We start from the raw sequence: 26,506 nt of genomic DNA on the forward strand, positions 1-26,506 counted from the left end.
AGGGTGGCTGGATCAGAGGGACTCTATCGCACACATTTATCCTTCAGGGGTCCGTGCTTCAGGTCTTGGAACTCCTGCCTATCTTCCCCATCACTGCACTATTTCTAAAGCCAATTTCCTCTAAATCAAACTTATACACATTTGTATGTTCACTGGACTCCTCCCAATCCTACCTATCAAAAGAACTTCTTTTCACTGTCATCTATCCAGACACTAGTTGTATGCACTCTTTTTAGCAATACACTGACAACCATAAAACAATATAGACCATGGAAAGCAAGCAAATGTACGTTAAGCACAATTAGATTTTACCTAGAATTTAGGTTCAGTGTGCTCATGCTGGTTTGCCAGGCCACTAGGTCTAGTGCTTGTCCTTGTTCTACCGTGGTGCCCCTGGAGAAACTCCTGCCTTTCTTTTCAGAGGGGATTTCATCACTTGATTGTTAAAAATAAAAAGTGACTCATCGGATAACCTAAAAGTCTAACATTGTTTAATGCACAACCAGCAAAAGACACAGCACTTAATAAGGCGACAATTGTCATTTCAATGACCAGCGCTCTCGCTCAAAAAATCCAAATGGAGCATGTAATGCCAAAATGTATGCAGTTATAAGCGGTTCTTATGCACTTTGCTTTCAGTACAAACCTATGGAAGACAAACGTGACAGAAACTGTTACATCAATAAAAATACCCAATGAGCAGCAAGCAGGATCTTCTCACGGAGAGAATGTGAGAAGGCCTGGATTAGAGGATAAAGGTACAAAACTTACTGCTGAATTCGTTATTTTACTAAAAACACACTTCTGCTTTCCAGCACTGAAGGTGCGACAGTGCGACTGTGCTGTACTACGAGATGCAGAAAATGTACAGATGTACTACCTCAAATGAAATGCCTTCTAGACCCATGAGACTCATAACATCTAGCATACATGTTCATACTGATGAGCACTTCAGGTTAATAAAAAAAATGACATTCAAATTTGATGACATAATATATCAGTGCACATTGTGATGCACATGTGTAAGGAAGCATTAACGTTTAAGGTGCCAGGATCGCAAGGTTATGTTTTCTCAGCTTGAAAGGCATTAAGTTAAGTTTTTAAATAGTTTGTGTAAGGTAGTGCAAAACTCAAATAGTTTGATCAAGCAGGATCTTTGTGGTCTTTTATATGTATGAATGTGTGTGCTGAAGGCCTTTCCATTTTTCTCTGGGCGGGGGTGGGGGCACTAGTTATTCTCTATTTGAACATGGTGTTGTCAAGCCCAACATGCAGGTCCAGCCTACACATGCACGTTATGTTGTCTGCATTTGTGCAGCATTTTCAAGCATTAGTGTGGCACTAAATGCCCTTTTAAATCTGGGCGTCATTCTGTACAGTTGGAATGCTGATGCTTAAAATGCAAAGGGAGAAGCAAAGTGAAAAATAGGGGGAGAGGAAAAAAAGAGAGCGCGAATGAGAGAGATAAACGGGGTCAAACTCTGGAGTCATTGAGGATATGAGTATCCCTCTTTCTTGTAAGAGAAAATGGTCCTGTCTGTGGAATATAATTCAAGTTGGGTTGGTAGAGAAATACTAGGCCAAGGAGAATAAACACCAGGGCAGTCTTTATTGGACACTACAATGGAATTTTTTGTTCATTATTTTTTTTACTTGTATTAACAGTGAATTTGTTTGATCTGAAGCAATGATCGCCACAATGCATTGCATGCTTTCCACATCTGCTCTACACTATCGTCTTAAATATTGAGAAATGGTGCTGGTTCGGGAGTTAGCTTCAACCAGCGCATGCTATGCGTGGTCTTTGACCCCACGTGCTAGCCAATATTACCTGTACGACTTCCCTAGGTGTGGGCCTTCCATATTTGTGCCTCACATAACTTTTATTTCTTTGTAATTGCAGGACAATAAAGGAAGTGCACAGTAACTTTTTGGAAGAACAAAATCGAATCTTCTCCAAGATCTACAATGATTCTAAGGAAAGAGCCAGGTATAGTGTTTTTTTGCGTATGCAAAATGTAGAATTACTACTGTAGGCTGTTGTGTTTTGCAGCTGTTGCACTTGCAGCTGAGAAAGTTACAGGCATATTGGCTGAATTCAGCTTGACCATTTGGGGGCAACACAAGTGCTGAGCTTGGTTTTAGTGCAAGGGGAAGGCCAGTTTGGTGTAAGGATTCTTCCGTGTAACAGTGATATGGATATACTCCGGAAAATCATTGGCTTGATGTTTGCTTTATAGAAGGATCTTGTAACACTTTTTAAAACACTTTCAAAACATGCATGGGGGAGTCCCTAGACTCCACTAGGAGTCACCCTCTTCAGAGGTAGAGAAAGCTATGTTAACATAGACCATTCCCGCAGTCCTCTCCCCCTCCATGAGCCATTTGAGTTCATATTGTGGACGATGGATGTACGTTCACCCCTTTCAGCAACTGAAGTGTTCGTCACATTTAAATCAAGTAATTTTCTTTCTCCAGTAGACATTTCTCTCTAGATTCATTTGTTTTGGACTTGAGTACCAGGCAGTGTACTGATGGGCCAAATGCCACCATTGCAGTGTTTCACCACTGGTCAGTTCACCGACACTACAAACGTCTAACACTGCTTTAAAGGCTGTGCCATATTCAGAAGACTGTGAGATACCCCCACAGGGTCAAATGACAGTGCTTAAGCGTGTACCTTGGTGCTGGTAGCAGGAAAAGCTGTGTTTGGCGCTGTTTTAAGAGCTGCTGGGCTCAGCATTTGCAGCATAGCCGTCAATTAGGAATCACCAGGCGTAGCCGCTGCTACTCCCTGCTTTCCCTTTGGGGTCCGTGGCACGTCATTTGCTACCCCTGGTCTCAGGGGGCTGAAGGCAGCAACACGAGCAGAAAGCTATCAACGAGTGTGTGTGTGTGTGTGTGTGATTTCATCTCTGCTACCCCTACAATGTAGGTGAGCTGACGCTCATAAGTAGCTGTTGTTTAGGCTGCACTTGGTGGTATTATGGATGGCTCGGCTAGGTTCATTCAGATGCTTCTGAGCTCTGTCGGAGCTCCGCACCCTACACAGCAGTGGGGATGGTTCAGCTTAGTGTTAGTATTAGCAGATGCTGAGCTCGGTATTAGTGGCGGTGTGTACAGTCTGTGGCTGCAGTGGTTTGGAAAAGCTGGCTGTGGTCAGTGTTTGACAACAGTTCATGTCTGTTACACCCATTGTGGCTCAGTCTGTTTTATCTCAGGCTGTTGCTTGTTAGCCTTGACAGAAGCAGAGATTGCTGACAGCTGCCTTTTGGGCGGGTACACCAGCTGCCTCAACAGTCTTTTGCATGTGGGACAGACGAGACATGAACAGCCGATCCTTCCAGTGTATGATACATGGCTGCCTGGCAATGAACTGTTCAGCACTGTTGACTCATCATGGTGTCATTCTTCGCCTCAGTGCTGCTGTAGCCCAAGCAAGGTCACTGACCACTGAGAGCTGTTGTTCCTAAAACTGCACTCCCTCAGGAATTGCCTTCATTTGTTACACTTTTAGTGCAGAGACTTGCTGTGGGAGGTGAGGTCATGCTGTAACTACAGCTTCTGACTAACTTCCCCTATGCAACCCCACCAGCACGCCTCTGCCGGAGCCAGGGTTTCAGTCTTCAACGTAACAAGGGGCTGTGTTCTTCAGCAGGAGCGTGGCTGCAATCAGCACCTTTTATTTAATTTATTTTTTTAAGTTTCATACAAGCGTGAACAAGGTCCTTGGGGTGTCACAGCGCCTCACATTAAAACATTTAATCATTTAGTAATACAATATAAACACAAGAGATGTTTGAAAGCAGTCCTACTGATTACATCAGATGTAACGTGTGTGTCAGTATATCACAAACTCAAAGACGTTTGATCAAGAACACCAAAGGTCAAAAAATACAGGCAAGGTGTTATTTCCTTGGTTTTAGAAACAGTTATTGGAAGAATGTCATTTAAGATAGACAGTAATCTGTTAAATTAGAGAAAAGGAGCATGAAGTGTTAAAACATTTCTCAAGCAGGTGACATTTTAGGGAGTGCTTAAATAAGCTAAGCAGTATAATAACATTTGTAATGAGTTTTCCATATTAAGGGCACGCCCTGAGAAGGATCAAATCGTTGAGGATATTTTCTTAAATCATTGGCTCCATCAATAATACTTTATTTTGGTTCTAATCGCGTGATAGCCTGATAAGATGGTTGTGTTTTTTGCAAAAGACATTCAAGGGAATTTAGGTGTGACACATTGTATTGTAGTCAAGCAGTTTTATAAGGGCATCTTTCCTAGATTCTGGACCATTTTGAGGAGGAAATGGCTGGTGAGATATGGCCATAGTTGCAGGACTTTGACTCAAGTCATGCTGCAGCATGCAGGGTAGCCTTCACATGCACGGCTCTTCTTCGGAAATCCACTGAGAAGAGCATTGCCGTAGTCAAGGATCAATAGGTTTGTGCTGCAGCTTAAAATTCATTTGATGAAAGGAAAGGTTTACAGATACATAAACATCCTTGTTAAAAAAATGCCCACTGAACAGATTCTTAATGTAGATTTTTAGATTAAGTTTCCTGTCTGATATGATTTCTAAGGATTTGGCCAATACAGCAGTTTGAGGCTTAGAGCCCGCAAATCAGAATTCATTCTGCTGTCACCAAAACCTAACTTCTATCTAACTAGAAATGGAATAATTGTAATCTGTTTCTTTTCTATTGGATTCCCTCTTATGGGGCCATGGAAAATATAATGAGGGGGGGCGCACGGGCTCCCCCCCCCCTCCAGGGCTTATATTTGCTCCGGGGACCGCCAACTTCCCTGGGCTTCATTCTAAATATATGCGAGGGGGAGGTAACCTGTAAGCTTTTACAGTTGCTGCTAAGTCGAAGCAAACATTCCGCTCCCACTAAGCGAGAGTTGTCAAACAGCTCTCGCTTGGTGGAAGCGGACGTTTCCTCTGTTTCCCTGCCCAGGGGCAGGGAAACATAGAAAACTATTGCTCTTGTACACAGGAAGCTGCATGGTTATCAGCTCCCTATATGCAAAAGCAATGCCGGTTCCCGCAGGAGGCAGGGAGCCAGCTGGGACCGCAGGGGCCTGAGGCTCCCCCTTCTGTCCCAAGATAGCCCAAATACGGCAGTAAAAGAGCAGAAAGGCAGAGACAGAAGTCACGAAATGAGCATAATACAGACAGAAAGGCACAAACAGAGAGAAGTAATTGGCAGAGAGGCACAAGCAGTAGGTAAGAAACAGGCAAGGAGTCACAAACGGGGCAAGAAACTCGCAGAAAGGCAAAAACAGAAGGCAAAAAATTAGCAGAAAGGCACACAGAGGGAAGAAAAGAGCAGAAAGGCAGAAACAGACTGCAAGAAATGAGCAGAAAAGAGGCAGAGAGGCACACAGAGGGAAGAAAGGAGCAGAAAGGGAGAAACAGAAGGCAATAAGTGAGCAGAAAAGAGGCAGAGAGGCACAAACAGAGGGCAAGAAAAAGGCAGAGGCACAAACAGGGGACAAGAAACTAGTAGAAAATGGGCAGAGGAGCACAAACAGTGGGCAGGAAACAGACAGAGAGGCACAAACAGAGGGCAAGAAACAAGCAGAAAATGGGAAGAAAGACAGAAACAGAGGGCAAGAAAAGGACAGAATCACAAACGTAGGGCAAGAATGAGTAGAAAGGCAGAAACAGAGGGCAAGAAACAACGCAGTGTTTGGATGTTTATAGGGGCTTGGCCCCAGGCCAGGCCCAGCGGCTAACCCCAGCTGTGCAAGTCCAAAGGCAATGCGCTGCACAGGGTTGTGTGGTTATAGGGGGTTGGGTGCTTCTGCGGCCAACCCCCGCTACGCTCAGCCTAAGGCGATGCGCGGTAGTTGTTGGATTAACGTATAGTAATTCAAATAACTTTATGTAAAAAAAACATAGAAATTCACTAAAAAAAACAAAGGTTACAGGGAAGTTATAGTTAGGCTCACATTTTAAACGTACAAAATTACAGAAATTCAGCAGTTATAGTCAGAGTTATTTCAAGTAACAATAACCTGCGCCCTAAGGTAACTGTAACTTGCACCCTTGCCATGCACTGCTAATCACCTCAGATATTACAGCACTCATTAACAATATAAATGAAATAGTAGCAGTCAAAATATTGAAGAAAAAACTGGGCATGGCGGGGCGCCAGTTATAGTTACTTGAAATAACTCCAACTATAACTGCTGAATTTCTATGGTTTTGTACGAGTAAATTCAGAACTTAACTATAACGTCCCTGTAACCTTTATTTGACTAGTTGGAATTTGAAAAGCATTAAAAGATCTCAAAAATGTGGGTTCTGTTATCTTACTCATGCATGGAGATACTCTACCTTTTATGAATTTAGAGGGAATACCGATGGTAAGGAACTAGGGTTACAAGTAAATACATTTTACTTTTAGTTCATGTTGTTTTAGGTGTCATTTTTTATCTATTCTTGGATGTTAGTTAAAAGGGGGATAGGAATGTGTTGTTGGAGCTCGTGCAGATTCTAGTGTACAACAGGGGATCATGTGGCTCGAGCTGATACCAGATCCCTAGTTCAGGAAGTGGTGACCCACAGGGTTTGACATGAATGTTGAAAAGTAATGATGTCAACATTGAGCCCTCTGGTACACCACAAGTGATGGGGAATGGTTGAAAGAGAGAGAGTCTGCCCACAACAATTAGAAGGCAACTGTTGAAAATATCACCTGAGGATGGGACCAGGGGATTGGGAATAAGATTGAGAGGTCTCAGAGGGAGAATGTAGGGGCCTGTGAGGAATCAGTCAAAGTATTAAAGTAGAAGAAGGGGATGATCAAGAAAAGGTCATGATAAGTGATTAAAACGGAATTCTCAGGAGTAGGAGTCATGATGTAAAACTGTAGGAGGCCCGCGAGTAGGAGATTGCAGGTGTGTGTCATGTTTCTGTTTTGCACTGGTCTTGGTAGTCCCCCTTTTACTTCCGTGGTGTGTAATGTAAAAACATTAACAGTTAGCGTGGGTTGTACAAGTGGTAGCTGAGACAGTCTTGAAAGCCTGAGATGCTGAAATCTTAGGTCCAGGTGGGTTATTCAAGTAATTGCAATGGAAAATAAGCAACATGTAGATTAGAGAGTGTAAATCCCTGATATAGCAGTTGGTAACAACTATAATTAGAGAGTGTGAATCCCTGAAATAGCAGTTGGTAACAACCATTAAGCTGGAATTTTCTGCAGCTCTGCATTTATTGCAACAACAAATGAAGCAAGAAATAAGAAGCAAACATTTGTGTGTCTTGCCAGTTCCGTTAACCATAAACTAGTGACAGAGATAAAAGGACTGTGGCAAGGAATATGCAAATGTCACTACAGTCATGCTCACGCTACACAGTGATATCTGATCACAGGACATGCTACTGGTATATTCCAGGTGATTCAGCCTAGTCTGTTTAGAGCATACACGTTGTATATTCTCATTTACATCCCTCACTCTTCGTTCCTCCATTATTATCCCTCATTATTTATCACTCTTCATCATTCACGCCGCGTTCCTCACCTAGCACTCCTTACACCTCATTTCTTTCCTCGTTGCTTATCCCTCATTCCTTACACCTCATTCTTTATTTTCATCTCTCACTCCATATCCCTCCCCCCTCAGTCTTTGCCCCCTCTCTTCAATCCTTATACCGCCTTATCCCTCTGTCATCACCCATGAGCCCATATTCCTCATCCTTGGGTACTCAATCCTCACCCCTCACCTCTCATACACTCCCTTTTTCCATCCTCAGATAAAAATGGATTAGTTCACAATAAACTACATTGCCTCCTCATCAGTGCTCAATCAACAAACAGACCTTGTATTTTATTTATTTTTTGATTTCGGACTTCACCACAACTGCTATTCCTAACTGAAGCCTAGCTCAATGATGAGACCTTACCAATCTGTCATGATTCTGCCCCTTACGTATTGGTGGAGAGATATTTATAAATCTTGTGAAAACTTTAGTATAAGCCAGATTTGCGCTTCTGGGGTAAACATTTTTTTTGTACATTTTGAGCTTGCACAAACACATTCTACTGCCACAAATGTAGAGGCATTCAACTTTCACATTGGATGGAATCTTTGCACTATTAGGACATGATACGATAATAAGTCATAATCCCCTAATCTGAAGCAATCAGCACATTATCCCTTTCCATATAAATTTCCAAAACAGAAGAACGTCAACAGAAAAGGCCCAGAGCAATACAGATGCTAGAAGAAACATATCTCACCAAGATCTCACTCAGCAAAAAAAGTAACCAATGTGGTGGATGTCTACAAGTGGGGCATAGACGGTTTGGACCACCAAATACCAGCTATGACACACACACAGGACCTAGGCACAGACAAAGGGCTCCCGCAGCGCATAGGAAACAATAAAGACATTGATAAACTAATTGTCTGCATCACTATGTGAAGGAACAAAGTCAAGGACAAGACCAATAAAATCTGTCAACTACCGTACAGCAGAGCACACAAATCAGACATTATGAGTGCAAAGAGATTTTATTATTCCACATGGATCACCAATTTGGAATTCTCTTCAAAAGAACTCCATAGCATTCTCTTACAATTCTGTAACCCAGAATGCTTCTTATCTCAGACACCACTCTTGCAAGTCATCTGTGGTGCAGTTGCCAAGTAGCTAGTTAACGAAACAAAGAAACTAGAAGGATACCTCAGAAGCACAAAAACCTAAATTTATTGACTAAAGAACTGGAAGGACAGAGTAAAAGCTGCAAATCACCAGCAGTCACTAGCCTCCTTCAGTCATTGATACTTCACTGAATTCATTGCCTCATCAAGGCAAGCAGGCCTTCCAAATCCCCACAAAAGCCCTTCCCAGAAAGAGTCTTGAAAATCATCCTCCCAAATGTGTGTGCTAGATTTAAGGCAAGGAACATACTTAACAACACTCTAAACACAGACTCCTGTCTCTCCAAACTCAAACCCACCTTCAGAAGACCACTCATGGAACAGTGCCAAAGAATATGCATGGAATCTGCGTTCTTACAGTTTTAGGTGACCCAAAAAGAAGATTAGGCAGAAGAGGAGTGGCAGTACTACTATTATGTTTGGATGTGCCTGCAGCTTTTGACACCGTCTTCCACCAAACCCCATTACAGAGACTAGAAAAGATCAAAACACAAGTAAGTAAACTAACCTGGATCTCTTCCTGCATTGACAACCACTACATTGGTCGAAAACCTGTACCTAACCTCATTACCAGATTTCATCTGCTCATTCAACCTAATATGTTACAACTACACACATTATCTTAAAACTGGAAAACCCTGGTAGACACAACCAGACTGGATGTGTGTCATCTTGTTGTGGATAAATGGATGATGATCAGCCACCTTAAGTTCAATTTCTCCAGAATGGAGATCATTACAATCACACATTAGAATAAGTCCCATCCTACAGTATCCTGGCCCAGGGAATGAGAGGCTTCACCAGTGATATCAAGGAAGACGTTATACCTCGGAATGACCATAGAAACCAGCCTACACCTGATCCCTCGTAACCCACGAAAACTACAAACCAATCCCACTTTTGTGATGTTATCGATAAACTATGCAAATTGTTTCTAACAAGCAACTTCCTACCTCTTGCTTTCAAACTTCAAAGGATCTAAAACTCTGCAGCAAATACACCATCCTTGCAACCAAGCACTCCCTTATGGTGTAGTGTGCTACCAATCAGGACCATGAGTTTCAGCATCTTGCAAGACATATGAAGCGTTATACAAAGGCAGTTGCAATTAATTGTGATAACTATTTGTAGGAAAGTGGATTATTATTTTGTGTGGACAAGTGTCCACTTCAGAGGATAAGGCCACTCCCTGCTAGATGGCACACGAATTCACAAATTAAATTAATAAACTCATGCTCAATCCCTGGCAATTTGACACGCAGCAGCTAGGCTTAAATCAAAGGCAATGTGTTCAGTATTTAACCAGAGTATACACATTAGACAAAGTCACACAAAACACAATGAAATTCCATAACCAATTTTAAAATAAAGTGAAACGGCTTATTAGTAAGGGACTTATCACTTTTTTTTTTTTTTTTTTTAAAGAAAAATCCTCTCTGAGCGGTCCACACTGAAATTGTAGCTGCTGTCTTTTTCTGAGATGCTGGGATTCTAAAGCAGGACTAAGCTGAAATTCAGTCTGACACCATTAACCTGCTGGATGGATACTTTTTGTCGCATTTTCCCCTGAAGCCCTGGAGAAGAAACTTTCAAGTTTCCATATTTTCTTTTGGTTTCCAAACAACCACAGAAGTACACTTCTAAGGCCCCCAAGACCTCAGTGGAGGGCACCAAAGGCCACATGTATGAAATTTGAGAGTCTGTATTTGCGAATCCATGTGAATCTCAGTTACCGAATCGCAATTTGGAATGTACGTAGGCAGGGACCACTTTGCGATTCGGTACACAATTGCATCGTAATTTGCATAATCGCTAATTGCGATTACCTAAATTGCAAACAGGTTGTTTACCAAATCGAACAAATACGAACTTGTCTTGCAAATTGCAACTGCGAGTCGCAAATAGCGAACAGGATCCAGTAACAGGGAAACTATACTTCCTGGTGCAGGGCAATAAACGCTGAACTAGGAAGTGCCTCCTGTGAGTGTTGGAGGAGTCTAGCCAGCACACACAGCAGAGGCTCACCAAGCAGAGAGAAGCAACTGCAGCCATGGCGAGCCAAACAAAGGGTACAAACCCAGCAGGGAGAAAGAGGAAGCTGAAGTTTTCCAAAAAGGAGTTGGAAGTTCTCACTGAGATGTGACATCTGCACTACGATGTGTTGTTTGGGAGGGCAGCACTGACTGTATCTGACTCCCAGGAAACAAATGTCATGAAGTACAGTAAAAAATCAATGCCATTAGAGTCAGCCACCACTCAATTGACAAAGTACGCAAGAGGTGGTATGACCTCAGGTCTAGGACCAATGAAAAGGTTGCGAAGTGACTAAAGGAGTCACATGGAACAGGTGGTTGACACAGTACCACCACCCACAGCAATAGAAATCATGGTAGAGACCACACTGGAGCCAGAGACTGTTGGAATTGGGGACCTTGAATGTTCAGCACCAATCACCTTCAAAATTAAGTGGCATATATTACCTTTTCACACATCTCAGGGCACCATGCACACATCCACAGATTAAAAAAGCATGCATCAGTCAGAAGTTTATAAGTTTACAAGTCCAGTGCAAGTATATTGCATTATGGGTAATGTAGTCCAGTGGTCAGCTTAGGGATGAAATGTGACTTTATTGAGCAATACATCATATAGATATTCACAGTGTATCTCCTATGTCCCAAAGATCTCCCTCAGGTACCCATTGAGTGTGAAGGGAGTGGATGATGCTAACATGGCAGGAGAGGAGCCAACCCCCATTGATACAGAGGAGTGCAACACACCACCCTACGTTTTCACCTAACCCAGAACCCACAGAGCACATAGAAATGGACCACCAGGATGTAACTTTGTCTCCTAGTCCACAAACACAGACAAATGTGAGTCAACCACAGCGACTTGCAGGGCATGGGTACAGAAGGTGTTGTCAGGCTCATGATGCTGGGGAGGAGGAAGGCAGCACACAACTGTTCTGGGTCTTGAGGCATCCCTGCTCCGCAATCAAAGCCAGCAAAACAAACAGTTGCCCATGATGAACAGAAACCTACATCACATGCAGCAGATCCTGACACAGGGCTTTGAGAGTATGCAGACACATAGTCAGCTTCACCATCGCCATCCATGACCTATGTAAAGAAACGGTGCCGGACCGTGCTGAAGTAAGGCGCCATGAGTGCAGCGCTGGTGCATGGATGGACCGCTTGAGTCAGTCTATAGGCTGTTTGGCCACAACAACATACCTGTTTCAATGCACAGTCACACTCCAGGTAGATTAGGGACATGTTGCTGGTGATGTGGCATGGGGACTAGGCTGCATTACCGCAGCTGTTGAACTGCTACAGGCCCAGGCAGCAAGAGGCAATGAACACACCCCTCAGGACAGTGAGGAGATTTCAAGTGTGAGCAGCATTTCAGCTTCTGATGCTTGCATCCTGCAGCATAGCATTGCCTGCCACACATCTGTAGACCGACCAGGCAAAGGCCATGGTGGTCGTCTCCGTAGGAGGGTGTAATGGACCAACATTTTGATTTTTGCTAATGCACATGTCTAAAATGTGTTTTGTGACCTCATCCCATATCCTTAACATTATTTGCACTTGCCACTTGATTCACAAAAGGATATCCTGAGATTAAAGGATATTTGATTTGGACAAATTGGCAATGTGTGTTTAATATTTGTGAGGGAAGTGCCATCCTTCACATACCTAGCAAAGTAATGGGTTGCAAAGTGATCCTGTCGCTGTCTACTCTCCACTGCTATGCTACCATCAGCAGGCTGTCGTAGTGGTGGCTCTTGCTCCTCATCCTCTGATTCGGTGTCATCTATGTTGAGATGTAGCCCACGCCTGGTTGCTATGTTATATAAGATAGCATAGGTATCCACAATTTTGCATGCAATCTCAGTGGCATACTAGAGTTCACCTCCACTTTTGTGCTGGCATCCAAAATGTGATTTTAGCATGCTAAAGATCGCAGTGCGCTGATGTGCTATGTTGTAGCACCTCTCATTCTGATCTGCAGATGATAGGTATGGAGTCAATATCCATGGCCTCAAAGCATATGCACTGTCACCTGTGTAACAAAAATGTGATTGTGAGCATGGTATTACCTGGTTATGCACTGACACATATCTGCAGTTTAGGTTTACAACTACACATCACCTAGTGAATATCCATCATCAAAATCTCCATGTTGCAGGCATTGGTATATTCCACTCTGCCTGAAGATATATGAGTCGTGTGCTCCCTGGGTATTTTGCCACTATATCTGTGATGACATTGTGGGCATCGCATACCACCTGGATGTTCAGTGAATGAATACATTTCCTAATGCGGAAGACATATTTTAGATGTGCAGGAGGACAAATGGGTACATGTGTCCCATCCACACTTCCTAATCCATGAGAGAAGTTGGCTATCCTATAAATATTCACTGTGGTATTGTATATTTTCCCAGCATTCCTGGGAAGGTAAATGTAGTTGGACATGAGTGAGAGTATGCCATCTAAGAACCGTCTGAAGAAACATGACAAAGCACTGTGAGACACCCCAACAGCGACAGCTACCCGAGGCCAAAAGGTGCAGTGAGCACAGCACTTGCACATGTGTGGGGATGGAGCAGCTGCTTAGTGTACAACTTCTTAGCTGAGGCTTGAGCAGTTCTATCAACTCTAAGATCATTGTGCTACTCAACCTATATTTCTCATATATTTTCTCCTCTGTTGAAATATGGACTGCCGGGTTCTGTATATCCGTTCCTGCCTTCGCCTCCTTTTTCTCTGCTCGGCAGCCTGGAATCGCCTCCTCAACGTATTCACATAGAGTGCAACCATTGTGGAAACCCCAGATCCATTCTGGGTCTGCTTTTATAGTTTGTATCTGCTTGGAATCAGTGCTAATCGGGATGTGCAAACTGGCCTTTTTGCGACTAGTCGCTAGTTGCGACTGCCTTGAGCATATGGTTTGCAAATCGCAAATTGCAATTTCTTATTTGCGACTCGCAAAATCCAGCTGCAAACTTTTTAGAAATGGTCATTGGTTGCATTGCTATTTGGGATTAGGAAATGCCATTTGTACATACCATTTGCCATTTCTGCGGTCTCAAATAGCGATGGGACCAATTACCGAATCGCAAACATACATACATGTGGCCATTAGAGACTCTCAATGTGTCAGACAGATGCCAACAGCAAAATCCAGTCATGGGTCCAGTTGCTAGTGGCCAGCTGGGCATTTGCAGAAAATGGCCTCTTATAGCTTGTTGTGTCCCTTAGCCACTCGGACAGTCAGCCAACTTACCCTGAGAATTCACTTATTTGTCCTAGGTACAAGAGGGAGCACCTCCAGTCCTTCAATATCCCTCTTAGGTTACCTAAAGGTGGTCTAGTCCTCTTCTGATCTTCTGCTGATCTAGTAAGTGTTCTGAGGAAGTTTCTGGGAATGCCAGTTTTAATTCTCACTCCGGCTAGTGGATGGGGGTGACTCATGGGTACTCCCTAACGAATGGAGTAAAGGTTCCATTGATTAACCCTTTCCACTTTTTCAGTAGTTCCAGTTTGCCTTACTGCAAACATTCCGAGAGTGCCTTCATCTCAAACTTCAAGTTTGGGAAACTTTTCTCTCCTTGTGCAGAGCCTATGTGCCCACCCAGAGGTATGGCCATAGTAATGGGCAGTCCCCTCCTCTATTGCCACTCAAAACTGGTTCTAGAGGTAGCTTTCCTCTCACTGGGTTTGGTGCCAGCCTGACTAGTGAGCCAAAAGCTGAGGCCTTTAACCTAACATCTATTTGTGACAAGGGATGTCCCTTTGAAATAAATTAAGTTCTTGGGCCCATTCCAATGGGTTTTCCTGCCAGGGAAAGGAAGCATCTCCCTGCTCCCAAGCCATTGCCTTGTCTGGGAGCAGTTTCACACTTCTTTCACACCTAATTTCGTCCAAGTACGGGCTGAACAGTTGCTGGAGATGTAATGCAAATTCGCCTCCAGCAGCTTCAAGCATGGTAAGGGGAACTTTTAAAAACCATTAGTTTCACTAATAGATAAAATGCAGAAATAAGTCCTTCGATGGTGTCTGTAGCAGGTATGGGTCAAAAGTTATGTTATAGATTAAAGTGTATACACTATAGTTTGACCATTCCTATGTGTCAGCTTCATACTGACAAGTGTCAATGTCATTAAAGCCTAGTGAATGGGGGGAACATGCCATTTCTATTGGCACATATTTTCCACTCTTAAAATATTATGCACCCTATCTTGAAGGCAGCAGGGTGCGTTTAGGGGTGACTTATTTAATATTGCATATCAGGTTTTCCTACCTGTCAAAAGGGTGATTTTGACAGTTCCGGGTGGTAGGGATTAGGCTGATGCCGTCAAGCTACACAAGATAGACTTTAAGCCATGTTTTCACTGCCACTGTAGTGAAATACACAGTAGGTGCTGCAGTCAAGAAGTAGCATTTAACTTTCCATGCAATGTGTAAATCTGGTTTTAAGCCATGTGTGACTTGTTTTAGGGGTCAGAGCACATACACGATACACTGGAAACTATTGTGCCATTGTTAAAGTTCAAGATCACCACCAGGTGAGGCCCCCCAAAAAAGGGTAAACATCTAGAAAGTGGTCACTTTGCAACAATGATATATTGTATCTGAGTTAAACCCCCTACCTACCTCTTAGAGTGAGTCTTGACTGCTCGACTGCAGATATTAATGGAGAGTGAAAGGGAAAAAAGGAATGTTGACTGACCTCTGCAAAAGAGAGGGGGGGCATTGGTCAGAAAGGGATGACAACACCGCATAGCACTTAGTCTGCTCTGTATTATGTAGCTGCCCCAAAAACAGGAAAAAAGGGAAGATCAAAATTAACAAATAACACGCACAGATCACATAACAATCTGTCAGCCTTGTCCCCACATAGATTTATTGCCCCCCAGTACTTGCTCGGTTTTCCATTAAACAATTTGGTATTGGGTGCTACTTACAACATCATGCTCAGGAAACCATAACACAATAGGTATAGCTATCCAATTAACTACTTTCCATGTGTTTTTTTCCTGAAGGGTTATTCATTGGATAGCCCTCAGCTCATCCACACATAAGTTCAGAGTAAGTAACTTTATATTATTAATCTAGTGATTAATTAAGTGATTACAATCAGTACAAAATAGCATAAATTTTAAAAAATAAAAACAGATAATAAGGTATATTAAAAGACCAGTACAAAAAGAATACGCCCATTAACTAAATTTAGGAACCTGTTGCAAGTAATTGTAAACTAAATCTAAAAATGTAATTAGTGCACTGATAAAAGCTTAAGATTGTGTCATAAAACCATAGTTTATCACCTTTTCAAAAGTCCTTGTATTCACCTCAATAAAAAAATGCCAAAAGGTTTTGTTTTTCTAGAGTTAACAGTTTAAGACAAATACAGATGATGTGGTCTATGGTTTCTGCTTTATAGCTTGGTAGCCGGCATGTACCTTTAGCTTTGAAATAAGAATTCCAGGATCTTTCAAATTGGTAGAGTGATATGTAAAGCAGTCTGTATCTCTGATATTTCCTTTTTTTTGGTCGCATCTAGATTTGAGTAGAGTTAGGGTTGCTTAAAATTTGAGCAAGACTTATAAACCAGTTCAGAACTATTATAATTTACTAGCATTTCAAGGTCTTTCTCGCAACAGTTTTGCCTAAGAGTTCTTTTTATCAGTTGTTTATGCCCCAAGCGCGGCAAGGAAGAAAGCACATTCAAGTCTGAGAGATTATGTTGTCTAATCTTCTTGCCAATGTCATCTAGATTAAGATCCAGGTTATTATATTTATTTCATTTTAGTATTTGAAGATTAACCCCTTTAGTGTAGAAGTGTTGGCGTTGCTGCAATCAGATATGTAATTTATTAGCAAGGCTGTTTGGAAAGTAGTTGCTGATTGTACCATTTAGCTCCAGCCTGAGTTTATTCTGGGGGAGTAGCTGCATGTAAATTTAAAAGGTGTATGATGTTCTATATTATACATCTGTATTATGTTGCCTTTTTATGGTCTGAATTGACAGAAGATTATGTGATAATCACCAGTAGAGGAGCTTTGGTTTCGCCCAATTGTTGAGATTGGGCAGAAGTTTTTACTTCCACAAAAAAAAGTGTTTGTCCACCACACAACTATGATAATTTTGTTTATTTATCCAGTGGTCTAGAGCTCGAACTTTTCAGGGGCACACAGATGAAACTGAAATACTAATAAAGTATCTTAGATAACTAATTAATTCATGGTGTTTTTTTGTGGCAAGAGCACAGATGGGAGGAGGGTAGTCATTAAACTACATGGATTTTTATGCCACTGTCACATAGTCTTATGTGAGCAACAAAAAGTAGTTTTCAGAGTCCTACTAAGAGAGGTTCTAGGCTCCACCCTCTTGTTTGATTGTGCCTTGTTTGTGTTCATGTAAAAAGACTGCATGTATTGCACTTTTTTGTTTTCAACAAAGTTTATGCGTGATGCATCAGGACTACGTTGGTTATGGTGGCAAGCCAGTAATCATGGCTATAGACCTGATCTGTTTATTATAAAATGTTATGAAAAAGATACTAGGCCCGGCATATTTATTGTGAAAAGCATATGTTAAAGACGGTTTAGGTGTGGATTGTTATTAATCTACATTAAAGCCAACAGATAGGCATGTTGTTACATGGAATCTTACAGATTACAGTAGTACAAAAAGGTTTTTGACATTGGCCAATCAGTCTGACAAACCCTGGGGGGTCTCACTGGGATGATTCGTGTTAGATCCTGTTGAGTTGGGTTGTATATTGTTTTACAAGGTGTATTTGTTTACATATTTGTAATGTTAAAACTGTATGTATGATGGTTACCAGTTTGTGTGTATTTGAATTGGCCGGTGTTCGATAAAGTGCAAAGCCAATGTTGAAGGGCCGACGCTTCATCAGTACATTGGTAAAGGCATTCCTGATTTCATAGTTTTGATCTATTTATTATGAAACATTATGGCAAAGCCAGTAACCTTGACCTACCTTTTGTGAAAAGTTTGTGTTAAAGACAAAAGTCTTTTTAAGGATGAATTGGTATTACACTGTGCAATAGCCTGTAGGTTGGTACTTTGTTACATGGACGTCTACAGAGGTAGGCAAGGGTTTTGGAGCTGGTGGGGATAAAAAAATATGCTCTACAATAGGGCTTATTAGTTTCTCCTAAGAGAGATAGTATTTTGCTTTGCAACATTAATTTTGTATACAATTGCACTGTTATGATTGTATGCTGGATGGTTGCCCTGTGGAAAGCTTAAGCTCAGTACAATGGGCTTAAGTAGTTATGGTGACAAGCCGATAAATGCTATGTGCCTGATTGTTTATTATGAAACGTTGTAATAAGTGCAGTAGACCAGACATGCTGACTGTGAAAAGCATATGTTAACGTCAATAGGCATTTAAGGAAGGATTGTTATTACTCTGAAGTTTGTATACATTTGTGATTTCATGCTGTATGCCTGATGGTTGTCTTGTGGTGAAGCTTGTGGTCAATCCGGTGGGCTTGAGTTGGTTTTGGGGACAAGCCAATATTAACGGCTATAGGCTTGATCTGTGTGCAGGGAAATGTTATGCTCAATGCCATGGGTCCACCCTTTTTGTTATGAAAAGTTATCGTAAATGCTGTAGACCTGACCTATTTGTTGTGCAAAGTACTTGGTGAAGCCAGTAGGCCTCTAATAGTGGATTGTTGTCAAATTGTTACAGGCCGTAGAAAGGTATTTGGTTACAATCTCACAGCTTACCATCGTAGACAAGGGTAATAGTGTTGGTCACCCACTCTGAGAAACCCTGGGAGTAGAATTTTACTGTGATGATTCTTCTTAGGCCCTATTGAAAGGGGCTGTAAATTGGTTTGTCAACTGTAATTTTGTGCAACCTTCTAATTATATGAATGTGTGGTTCATGATTGCCAGCTTCTGCTTGCTTCCGTAGGCCTTGGCTGTCTATGGGGCCAAGTCATTGGTAAAGGGCAGAGGTCTTATCATTTCACAGGGAAAATGTCAGATTCCTTAGGGAGTGACCTGTTTAAAATGAAATGTTATGATAAGGCAAGTAGGCATTGCTTACTTATTGTGAAAAGTATGGGTTTAGGGCACACAGCATGTAAGGCTGGATTGTTATTAAACACCCAAAGCCTGAAGCAGGCATTATGGTACATGGAATTTCACAGATTACTGTAGTAGGCAAGGGTTTAGGTACTGGTGACCCACCTGAACAAACCATGGAGACAGACAGTTTGCACTATGGTATTCCTTATTTGACTCTATTAGTAGAGATTTTACATTGTTTGACAACTGTATTTTGCACATATTTGTAATCTTATTATGGTATACCTGATTGTTGCAACCAACACTATAGGTCTGACTTGCTTATGGTGACAGGCCAATAAAGAAGGTTACCAGCATGATTGCTTATAATTAAAGGTTATGATAAAGACACTAGCCCTGATATATTGATTGTGAAAAGCATATGTTATAGTTTACGATAGATTGTTTATTACTCTGTATTAAAGCCTGCATATAAAGATTTTGTTACATGGAATCTCACAGATTAGTTTACCATGTAGCCACGATACACCTCTCTAACTGTGGGTATAGAAGGTTTGTCCTGTCATAATTCTTGTGTGGCCCTCTTAGAAGAGCTAGTATTTTGCTTTGCCATCTGTAATTTTGTATACCATGTCATTTTTTGGCTGTGTCCCTGATGGTTTCCTTGTTGGAAAGCTTATGCTCGGTACGGGAGGCCTCAGTTGGTTATGGCGATAAGCCATTGATAATAGCTACAGGCCTGATTGGTTCACTAGGAAAGAATATTTCTGTCTCCATGAGTCTGATTTATCCATTGTGAAAAGTTAAACACATTAGGCTTGACATGTTGATTGTTGAAAGCATATGATAAAATTCAACAGGCATTTAAGGGGGGCTGCTACTTCTCTGGTATGTCTTCAGATAGGTATTTTGTATAACAAAATGTCAAATTATCTTTGTAGGGAATGATTTTGGTGTTGGGTACTGCCTCTGATAAAACCTAGGAGGTACAATCCCTTCTTAGATTTCTGCCAGGACTGTGTAATACAAAAAGCATTAAATAATAGATAAATCCATCTACATTCATATATCTATAAACTCAGTGGGTCTCCCAGTCCACTCCGCTCTACCACTGGTCCGTCTCAGTGTCATTTACAACCTGTTTCATTCCATGACAGCAAACTGCATGGGGTAATGGTTCAGTCTGCATCAGTCATTGGCTCTTTTGCCCTGTGAATAATGGCATTTTCTGGTCACATATGTATATTTACCTGAAAATGAGTGTGCTTGAGTATCAGTGCTGGTTGGCTAGGCCTTTCGTTTTGAAATCTCTCCTTTTATAATTCCAGTTTCATTTATTTGTTTCTCCTCGTTTTATTTTAATGTTTCTTAAAAAGATAGTACAGATCTTTAGGCAGTGCTTTGGGTTGCTTGCTTTCCGCTCATTTCATCTGCACCACGTTGCATTCCACATGACCACTTCCTTCAAACCAGGAGGTCATCATGGAATGCTTTTGTCCATAGTTTATCATTGTGTTGTTGCGTAGGTTCTCATTATCCTAATGAGGCTACTGGATTTGGGCAGCAGATTTGCATACATTGTAGGGTACTAAGTACAATTCCACACCATGTGGCACCTGTCGGCCTAAACCGGGTTTTCAGGCTAAATAGCAGTGCTTCACCTGTAACCAAGAGCAGGGATGATTGTGGCAACCGGGTGCATGACAAGAAAGACTCCTCATGGGGAATCGTGGTCGATCAGGTCTCATCCCTTTCTCTCAGTTGCATTAGTCTCACACAGGCAAAGACAGAGGCAGAATATAATTCAGTCTGGATTTATTCAAGTAACTGCATCTTAGATAAAATGACATGTATTGCAATAACTAGGATGATAAAACACAATAAAAGCAAAATGGTGACAAGGAGAGTGAAACACAAAAACAGTCCCGCCATACTGTCACACTAGGAGTGATATATAGTTCTCCTACCTAAGCTATGTTAGAGCACAGCATAATAAACCTTAATCTGCCCTTCAGGTTCCACCCCCCCCGGGAAGACATCATCCCTCATACAGGAGTAAGAAAGCCTGTAGTCTCGAAAGACACTGTCTGCATGTAGGCCAGGGGTTTGGCAGTCTAAGGAAGCAGCTGTAGCGAGGCAATCAGCATGCAGTCGTGGTCATCTGGCTGGAATCCTCCTCTAACGTGTATGGGACAAAGGACTGTTTTTATAATAGAACTGTTGGCATTCTAAGAAAGGGTCCCCACGTAGGAATATGTGTGTTTCTATGAATGTTGGAGAGACAGTGTACCACTTTTGCCGGCAACCCTATCTGACTGCAGCCTTGAAGAAAGCACAAAGTGAAATGAATGTCCTACTGAGAATGTAATGCTTTCCTAGGCGAAAGAAGAATTAGAGAAAAATAAAACAAAACTGCAAATGTGGCTATTGCTAGAAAAATAAAGCGATGCTGAGAAAAATGTAACTGGGCTAAAGTGCACAACGGCAGGTCTAGTTTGCTAAAGTAACATGTCTAAAATATGGCTAAATTATCTATACAACAGTGTTACTATTTCAAGATGGCCCATACGCTGGTTCTATAGGTCGTGGCTATGCCTGAACTTTAAAACAACAATAGACTATATTACCTTGGCAAGACGGATATCCACTGCTCTGTTAGTTTTGTTATTGCACACATAATCCTGCAATGTTTAGAAGGCAGCATGTTTTCTTTTTACTACTTGCATTCTTTTAATTTATCTTGCATATATATTGTTGAGATTGTGTGTGCTTTATTTTATGGATCAAATCTGTTTATTGGCTTTTCAATTATAAAACATCACAGATGCATCACAGGGGAGCAAGGGCATAAAATTGACATAAAGCTTACTCCATGTACAGTGACAGAAAAACTTAATACAAAATACAACTTTGTTTCCCCGCAGCTAGCGACCAATATAAAAATCAGTCGGTCCCAGGCCCTGTAACAATACAATCGTGGTCCCATATATATTTCTAATGCAAATAAGCCCCCAATCTCCCAGTTCAAGTTCAGAACACTCAAGTAGGTCGGATATGTCAACTCTGTAAACTCCCCCAACAGTATTTGTAAGAATGGTTGCCATAGTTCCTTAAAGTCCGCACCTCGCTGCTGAGAGGTCAGAGTGAGCTTTTCCTTTTTTTTTTTTTTTTTTTTTTTATTCGGAAAGGAATCATACAACAAGGAAACCAATATACCCTAATATCATTTTACATTGACAAAAACCCAAACACAAATTCTGACCGACAAAAAGTTAATTACAATGGGGGGGGGGAAATAATCTAATTAATTTAAACATTAATCAGTGTGCGCAAGAATCCAGACCTGGAGTAACCCCCAGATTGCTTTCCCTTTCCTCCTGGCGTGCTTCCCCTTGCGTTCGTATAATGCCTTCTCCAGATAATATACAGCCAGCAATCTAGCCAGCCATTGCTGCCAGGTTGGGGGTTGAACATTCAGCCATGCAGAGGATATACATATTCGGTACACAGCCATAGCTACAAAAATAAATGCTCTTTCTGATGGATACAACTACCTGTGGATTCCTCACCTAATGAATACTCCCATGGCGCCAGCATTCGACGGAAATCTTCTTCCTAGTCTCTGCACGTCGACGAGGACGTCACTCTAGCCCACGCGACGCCGTCTGACGTCATACAGGCAATAAGAGGTCCTCGACGACATGCCGACGTCAGTTCCCTTTTTTCCGTGCATTCGAAACGGTTATCTTCGAGGGAGCAACTGTTACTTTCGTGGTTACAGTGTATTTTTTGCTACGTAGTCCTACGCTGCAGTAATAATGTCGCAGAGAAAGTCGGGTTTTAAGCCTTGTCGTGAGTGTGGGGGCAAGATGTCAGTTACGGATCCTCACTCCGACTGTCTTTGGTGTTTAAGCTCCGACCACGACGTCTCGACTTGCGATTCATGTCAGCACATGAATCCAAAGGCCCTCAAGGAACGTGAGGCGAAGTTGTTTATGGCGAAGTCGAAGAAAGAAAAACATCATAAGAAGTCTTCTTCGCCAAGGCATCGGCGTCATCGAGACTCCCGGCGCCGTAGAGAATCACGGCGCCATTCGAGCAAGGAGACTCGTTCCAGGTCTTCGGATCGGCGCCGGAGGACTTGGGAGGTCAGTCCCACGGTCACGCCGCATCCATCGACGCCGTTGCCCTCTCCGGCGTCACCGACTTCACCTGGACAGGCGTCGGTGATTGAAGTGGTGCAGCCTCTGGTGTTGTCCCCGGCGTCGCAGACGTCGAGGCCGGCGTCGGGGTTGCCTTTGATACAGGCACCCCAGTATCCGGCTTTTCCCACCCCTGGAGCCGATAGTACCGCATTCCTAAATGCGATGTATACCATCTTCCAACAGATGGCTCCAGGGGGTGCTCCGGCTGGCCCTTTGGCCTTTTCATTGGGTGATCCTGCGCCTCTACGGCCGGCACCCTTTATGCCCTTTCTCCCTTTTGGGAACGTGAGCTCGGCGCCGGTGTCGGCGCCGGTGGCCGCTCCGGTGGCTTCGGAGGGATTGGCCCTGGAGATTTCCATCCCGTCGACGTCGGGATTTCGTCCTGTGACTCCGGTGGGTCCATCCGCTCCGAGTGCTCTTTCATCGGCGCCGAAGTTACCTGTGGCGTCGGACGCGGCGTCGGTGGCTTCTGAAGATCGGCGCCGATCTTCGGCTTCGGCGGAGGCATTGTCGACTCCGCGTATCGAGCAGAGGCTTCATTCGAGGAGACGTGCTCTCCGTTTATTAGAGGAGCAGGAGTACCAACGAGTCCTGGAAGAAGGAGAACTAGAGGACTCGGTTGATGGACTGCATGGTCTAGATACAGCCAGTGGGCTGGACACTTCCCCTGAGTGGGATCTTTCGTCTCCAGGGGAATACACGGAGGAGGCTGCTTCCTTTCACGCAGTGGTACGGAAGGCAGCTAGTTTTCTGGACCTGCCTTTGCCGGTGGCAGAGACAAAACAGAACCTTCTGACAGAGGTGCTTCATCCAGCCTCAGCTGCGGCAGAGCCTCTATTGCCCTTTAATGACGCTTTGCTGGATCCGGTGCTAGAGGTGTGGAAGAGACCAGTATCTTCCCCAGCGGTTCATAGAGCCGTAGCCAGGAGGTATCGAGCTGCACCAACTGACCCTGGCTTTCTTTCTAGGCACCCTACACCGGAGAGCTTGGTGGTGCAGGCCTCCTGTTCATCCAAATCAGCGCCTGGTTCTTTCCCGACGGTGCCTGGGGACAGAGACTCGAAGAAACTGGATGCGCAGTCCAAGAAAATCTTTTCGTCCTGCAGTCTGGCGTTGAAGGCCACCAACGCAACTTGTATCCTGGGGAGATATGTTCATGCTCTTATGGAGGACATTTCCTCATCATTTACGGAGCTTCCCCAGGGTCTTTTGGATGTTGTTTCAGATGCCCAGGCTGCTGCGACCCAGATTATTCAGGCTGGGCTGGATACGACCGACTCGGTGGCCAGAGCAATGGGCACGACTGTGGTGGCAAGGAGACAGGCCTGGCTCCGTAATTCGGGGTTTTCTGCAGATGTGCAGTCAACCCTATTGGATCTCCCTTTTGATGGGGACAAGCTGTTTGGCGCCAAGGCAGATTCGGCCTTGGAACGTTTTAAGGAGAGCAGGGCCACAGCCAAATCGCTAGGACTCCAAGCTCCTTCTTCCTCTGCCTCTTCCAGGATTTTCAGGAGGTTTCGGGGATTTGGGCGTGGCTCTTCCTCCTCTTCCTTTCGGGGGAGATTCCAGCAACCTGCCTCTTCCCATCCCTATAGATCTTTTAGAGGGAGAGGGAGGGCCCGCACCAGAGGAGCCTCTCAGCAGCACTCTGCCTCTTCCTCGTCCTCTGGAGGGGTGCAGCAGGGAAAGCAGCCTTAGGCTTCCACCATTTCCCACTCACTCCTCTCCTGTAGGGGGAAGATTACAGCATTTTCTCCGCAAGTGGAAGACTATTACAACGGACACTTGGGTTCTCAGTATTGTGGGAAAAGGCTACACCCTTCCCTTTCGGGAGTTCCCGCCCCTCATCCCGCCCGCCCATCTTATTGTTCAGAAGAACACCTCCTGTTGCTAGAACAGGAGGTACAAGTCCTCCTTTCAAAGGGCGCGGTAGAGTTGGTCCCAGAGCAGGAAAGGGGTCGAGGTTGTTACTCAAGGTATTTCCTGATTCCCAAGAAGGATGGTCGGTTGAGACCAACCCTGGACCTGAGGATCTTGAATTGGTTCCTCAAACAGGAAAAGTTCAAGATGCTGACCCTAGCTCAGGTGCTTTGGGCGTTGAACAAGGAAGATTGGATGGTGTCTGTCGACTTGCAGGATGCTTACTTTCATATCCCGATACTCAAGTCACACAGGAAGTATCTCCGGTTTATGGTGGGATCGCAGCACTATCAGTTTGCGGTCCTTCCGTTTGGTCTTACTTCAGCACCTCGAGTCTTCACGAAGGTGATGTCGGTGGTTGCGGCAGAGCTCAGAAGGAAGGGGATAGCAGTATTCCCTTACTTGGACGACTGGTTGATCAAAGCCAAGTCGCCGGAGCTTGTGTCGCATCATCTGCAGTCAACGACTCAGTTGTTGTTCGACCTGGGTTTTTCGGTGAACGAGCCCAAATCTCACCTGGAGCCCTCTCAGCGCCTCCTGTTCATAGGGGCAGTACTGGATACAACATTGAGTCGAGCCTTTCCTCCGCCTCAGCGGATTCAAGATATTCAGGAATTGGTTCCAATGTTTCGAAATGGAGCGGTAGTTCCAGTCCTCAAGGTCCTTCGTCTGCTCGGTCTGTTTGCCTCCTGCATTCTGTTGGTCACGCATGCTCGCTGGCACATGAGGGCTCTTCAGTGGTGCCTCCGAAGGCAGTGGTCTCAACACAAAGGAGATCTAGAAGGTGCTGTCAAGATCTCCAAAGATGCTGCTGTGGACTTGAAGTGGTGGATTGCGAGCAACAATCTTTCACAAGGAAAGCCGTTCGCGGAGTCGCCACCAGTGGCCACGGTCATAACGGATGCTTCCACTCTAGGGTGGGGAGCTCATCTGGGGGATCTGGAGATCAAAGGCCTTTGGTCTCCAGAGGAGCAGATGATTCATATCAATCTGTTAGAGTTACGGGCTGTACGTCTGGCTCTCAAGGCCTTCCTCCCTTCCCTTCGTGGTCAGTCGGTACAGGTCCTGACGGACAATACTACCACGATGTGGTACATAAACAAACAGGGAGGAGTAGGGTCGTACCTTCTCTGCAGAGAAGCTCTTCGACTATGGTCTTGGGCAAAGGACCATCAGATTTGCTTGGTAGCAAATCATCTGGCCGGGGTCTTGAATGTACGTGCGGACAGTCTCAGTCGCCAATTCTCGGCCGACCACGAGTGGCGTCTCCATCCAGATCAAGTCCGTTTAATCTTCCAGATGTGGGGGTTTCCTCGGATAGATCTGTTTGCCACTCGGGAGAACGCGCATTGTCCGTTATTCTGCAGCCTCCAGTATCCGATGCAGGGAGCGTTAGGGGACGCGTTTCAAATAACCTGGTGCGGCCAGTTGCTTTACGCGTTTCCTCCCATACCCTTGATTCCTCGAGTATTGAGGAAGATTCGCCAAGACCGGGCGCTAGTCATCTTAATAGCTCCGGATTGGCCAAGGAGGGTGTGGTACTCCGACCTTCTCCAACTCTCAATGTGCCCTCCGCTCCGTCTCCCTTTCAGGGCAGACCTCCTCTCGCAGTCGCAGGGGCAG

At 43.8% G+C, this 26,506-nt stretch overlaps 1 protein-coding gene across 1 annotated transcript in view; it reads left to right on the forward strand.

Moving 5' to 3' along the window:
* DNAJC4 (DnaJ heat shock protein family (Hsp40) member C4) overlaps positions 1–26,506 on the forward strand; it is a 425,931-nt gene that overhangs the window by 367,114 nt on the left and 32,311 nt on the right. The window contains exon 6 of the mRNA XM_069207103.1: positions 1,904–1,990. Within this exon, the coding sequence (XP_069063204.1) occupies positions 1,904–1,990 (87 nt within the window). The remainder of the gene's footprint in view (positions 1–1,903; positions 1,991–26,506) is intronic.

This window comes from Pleurodeles waltl, chromosome 9 (genome assembly GCF_031143425.1).
Source record: "Pleurodeles waltl isolate 20211129_DDA chromosome 9, aPleWal1.hap1.20221129, whole genome shotgun sequence".
Classification (NCBI taxonomy): domain Eukaryota; kingdom Metazoa; phylum Chordata; class Amphibia; order Caudata; family Salamandridae; genus Pleurodeles; species Pleurodeles waltl.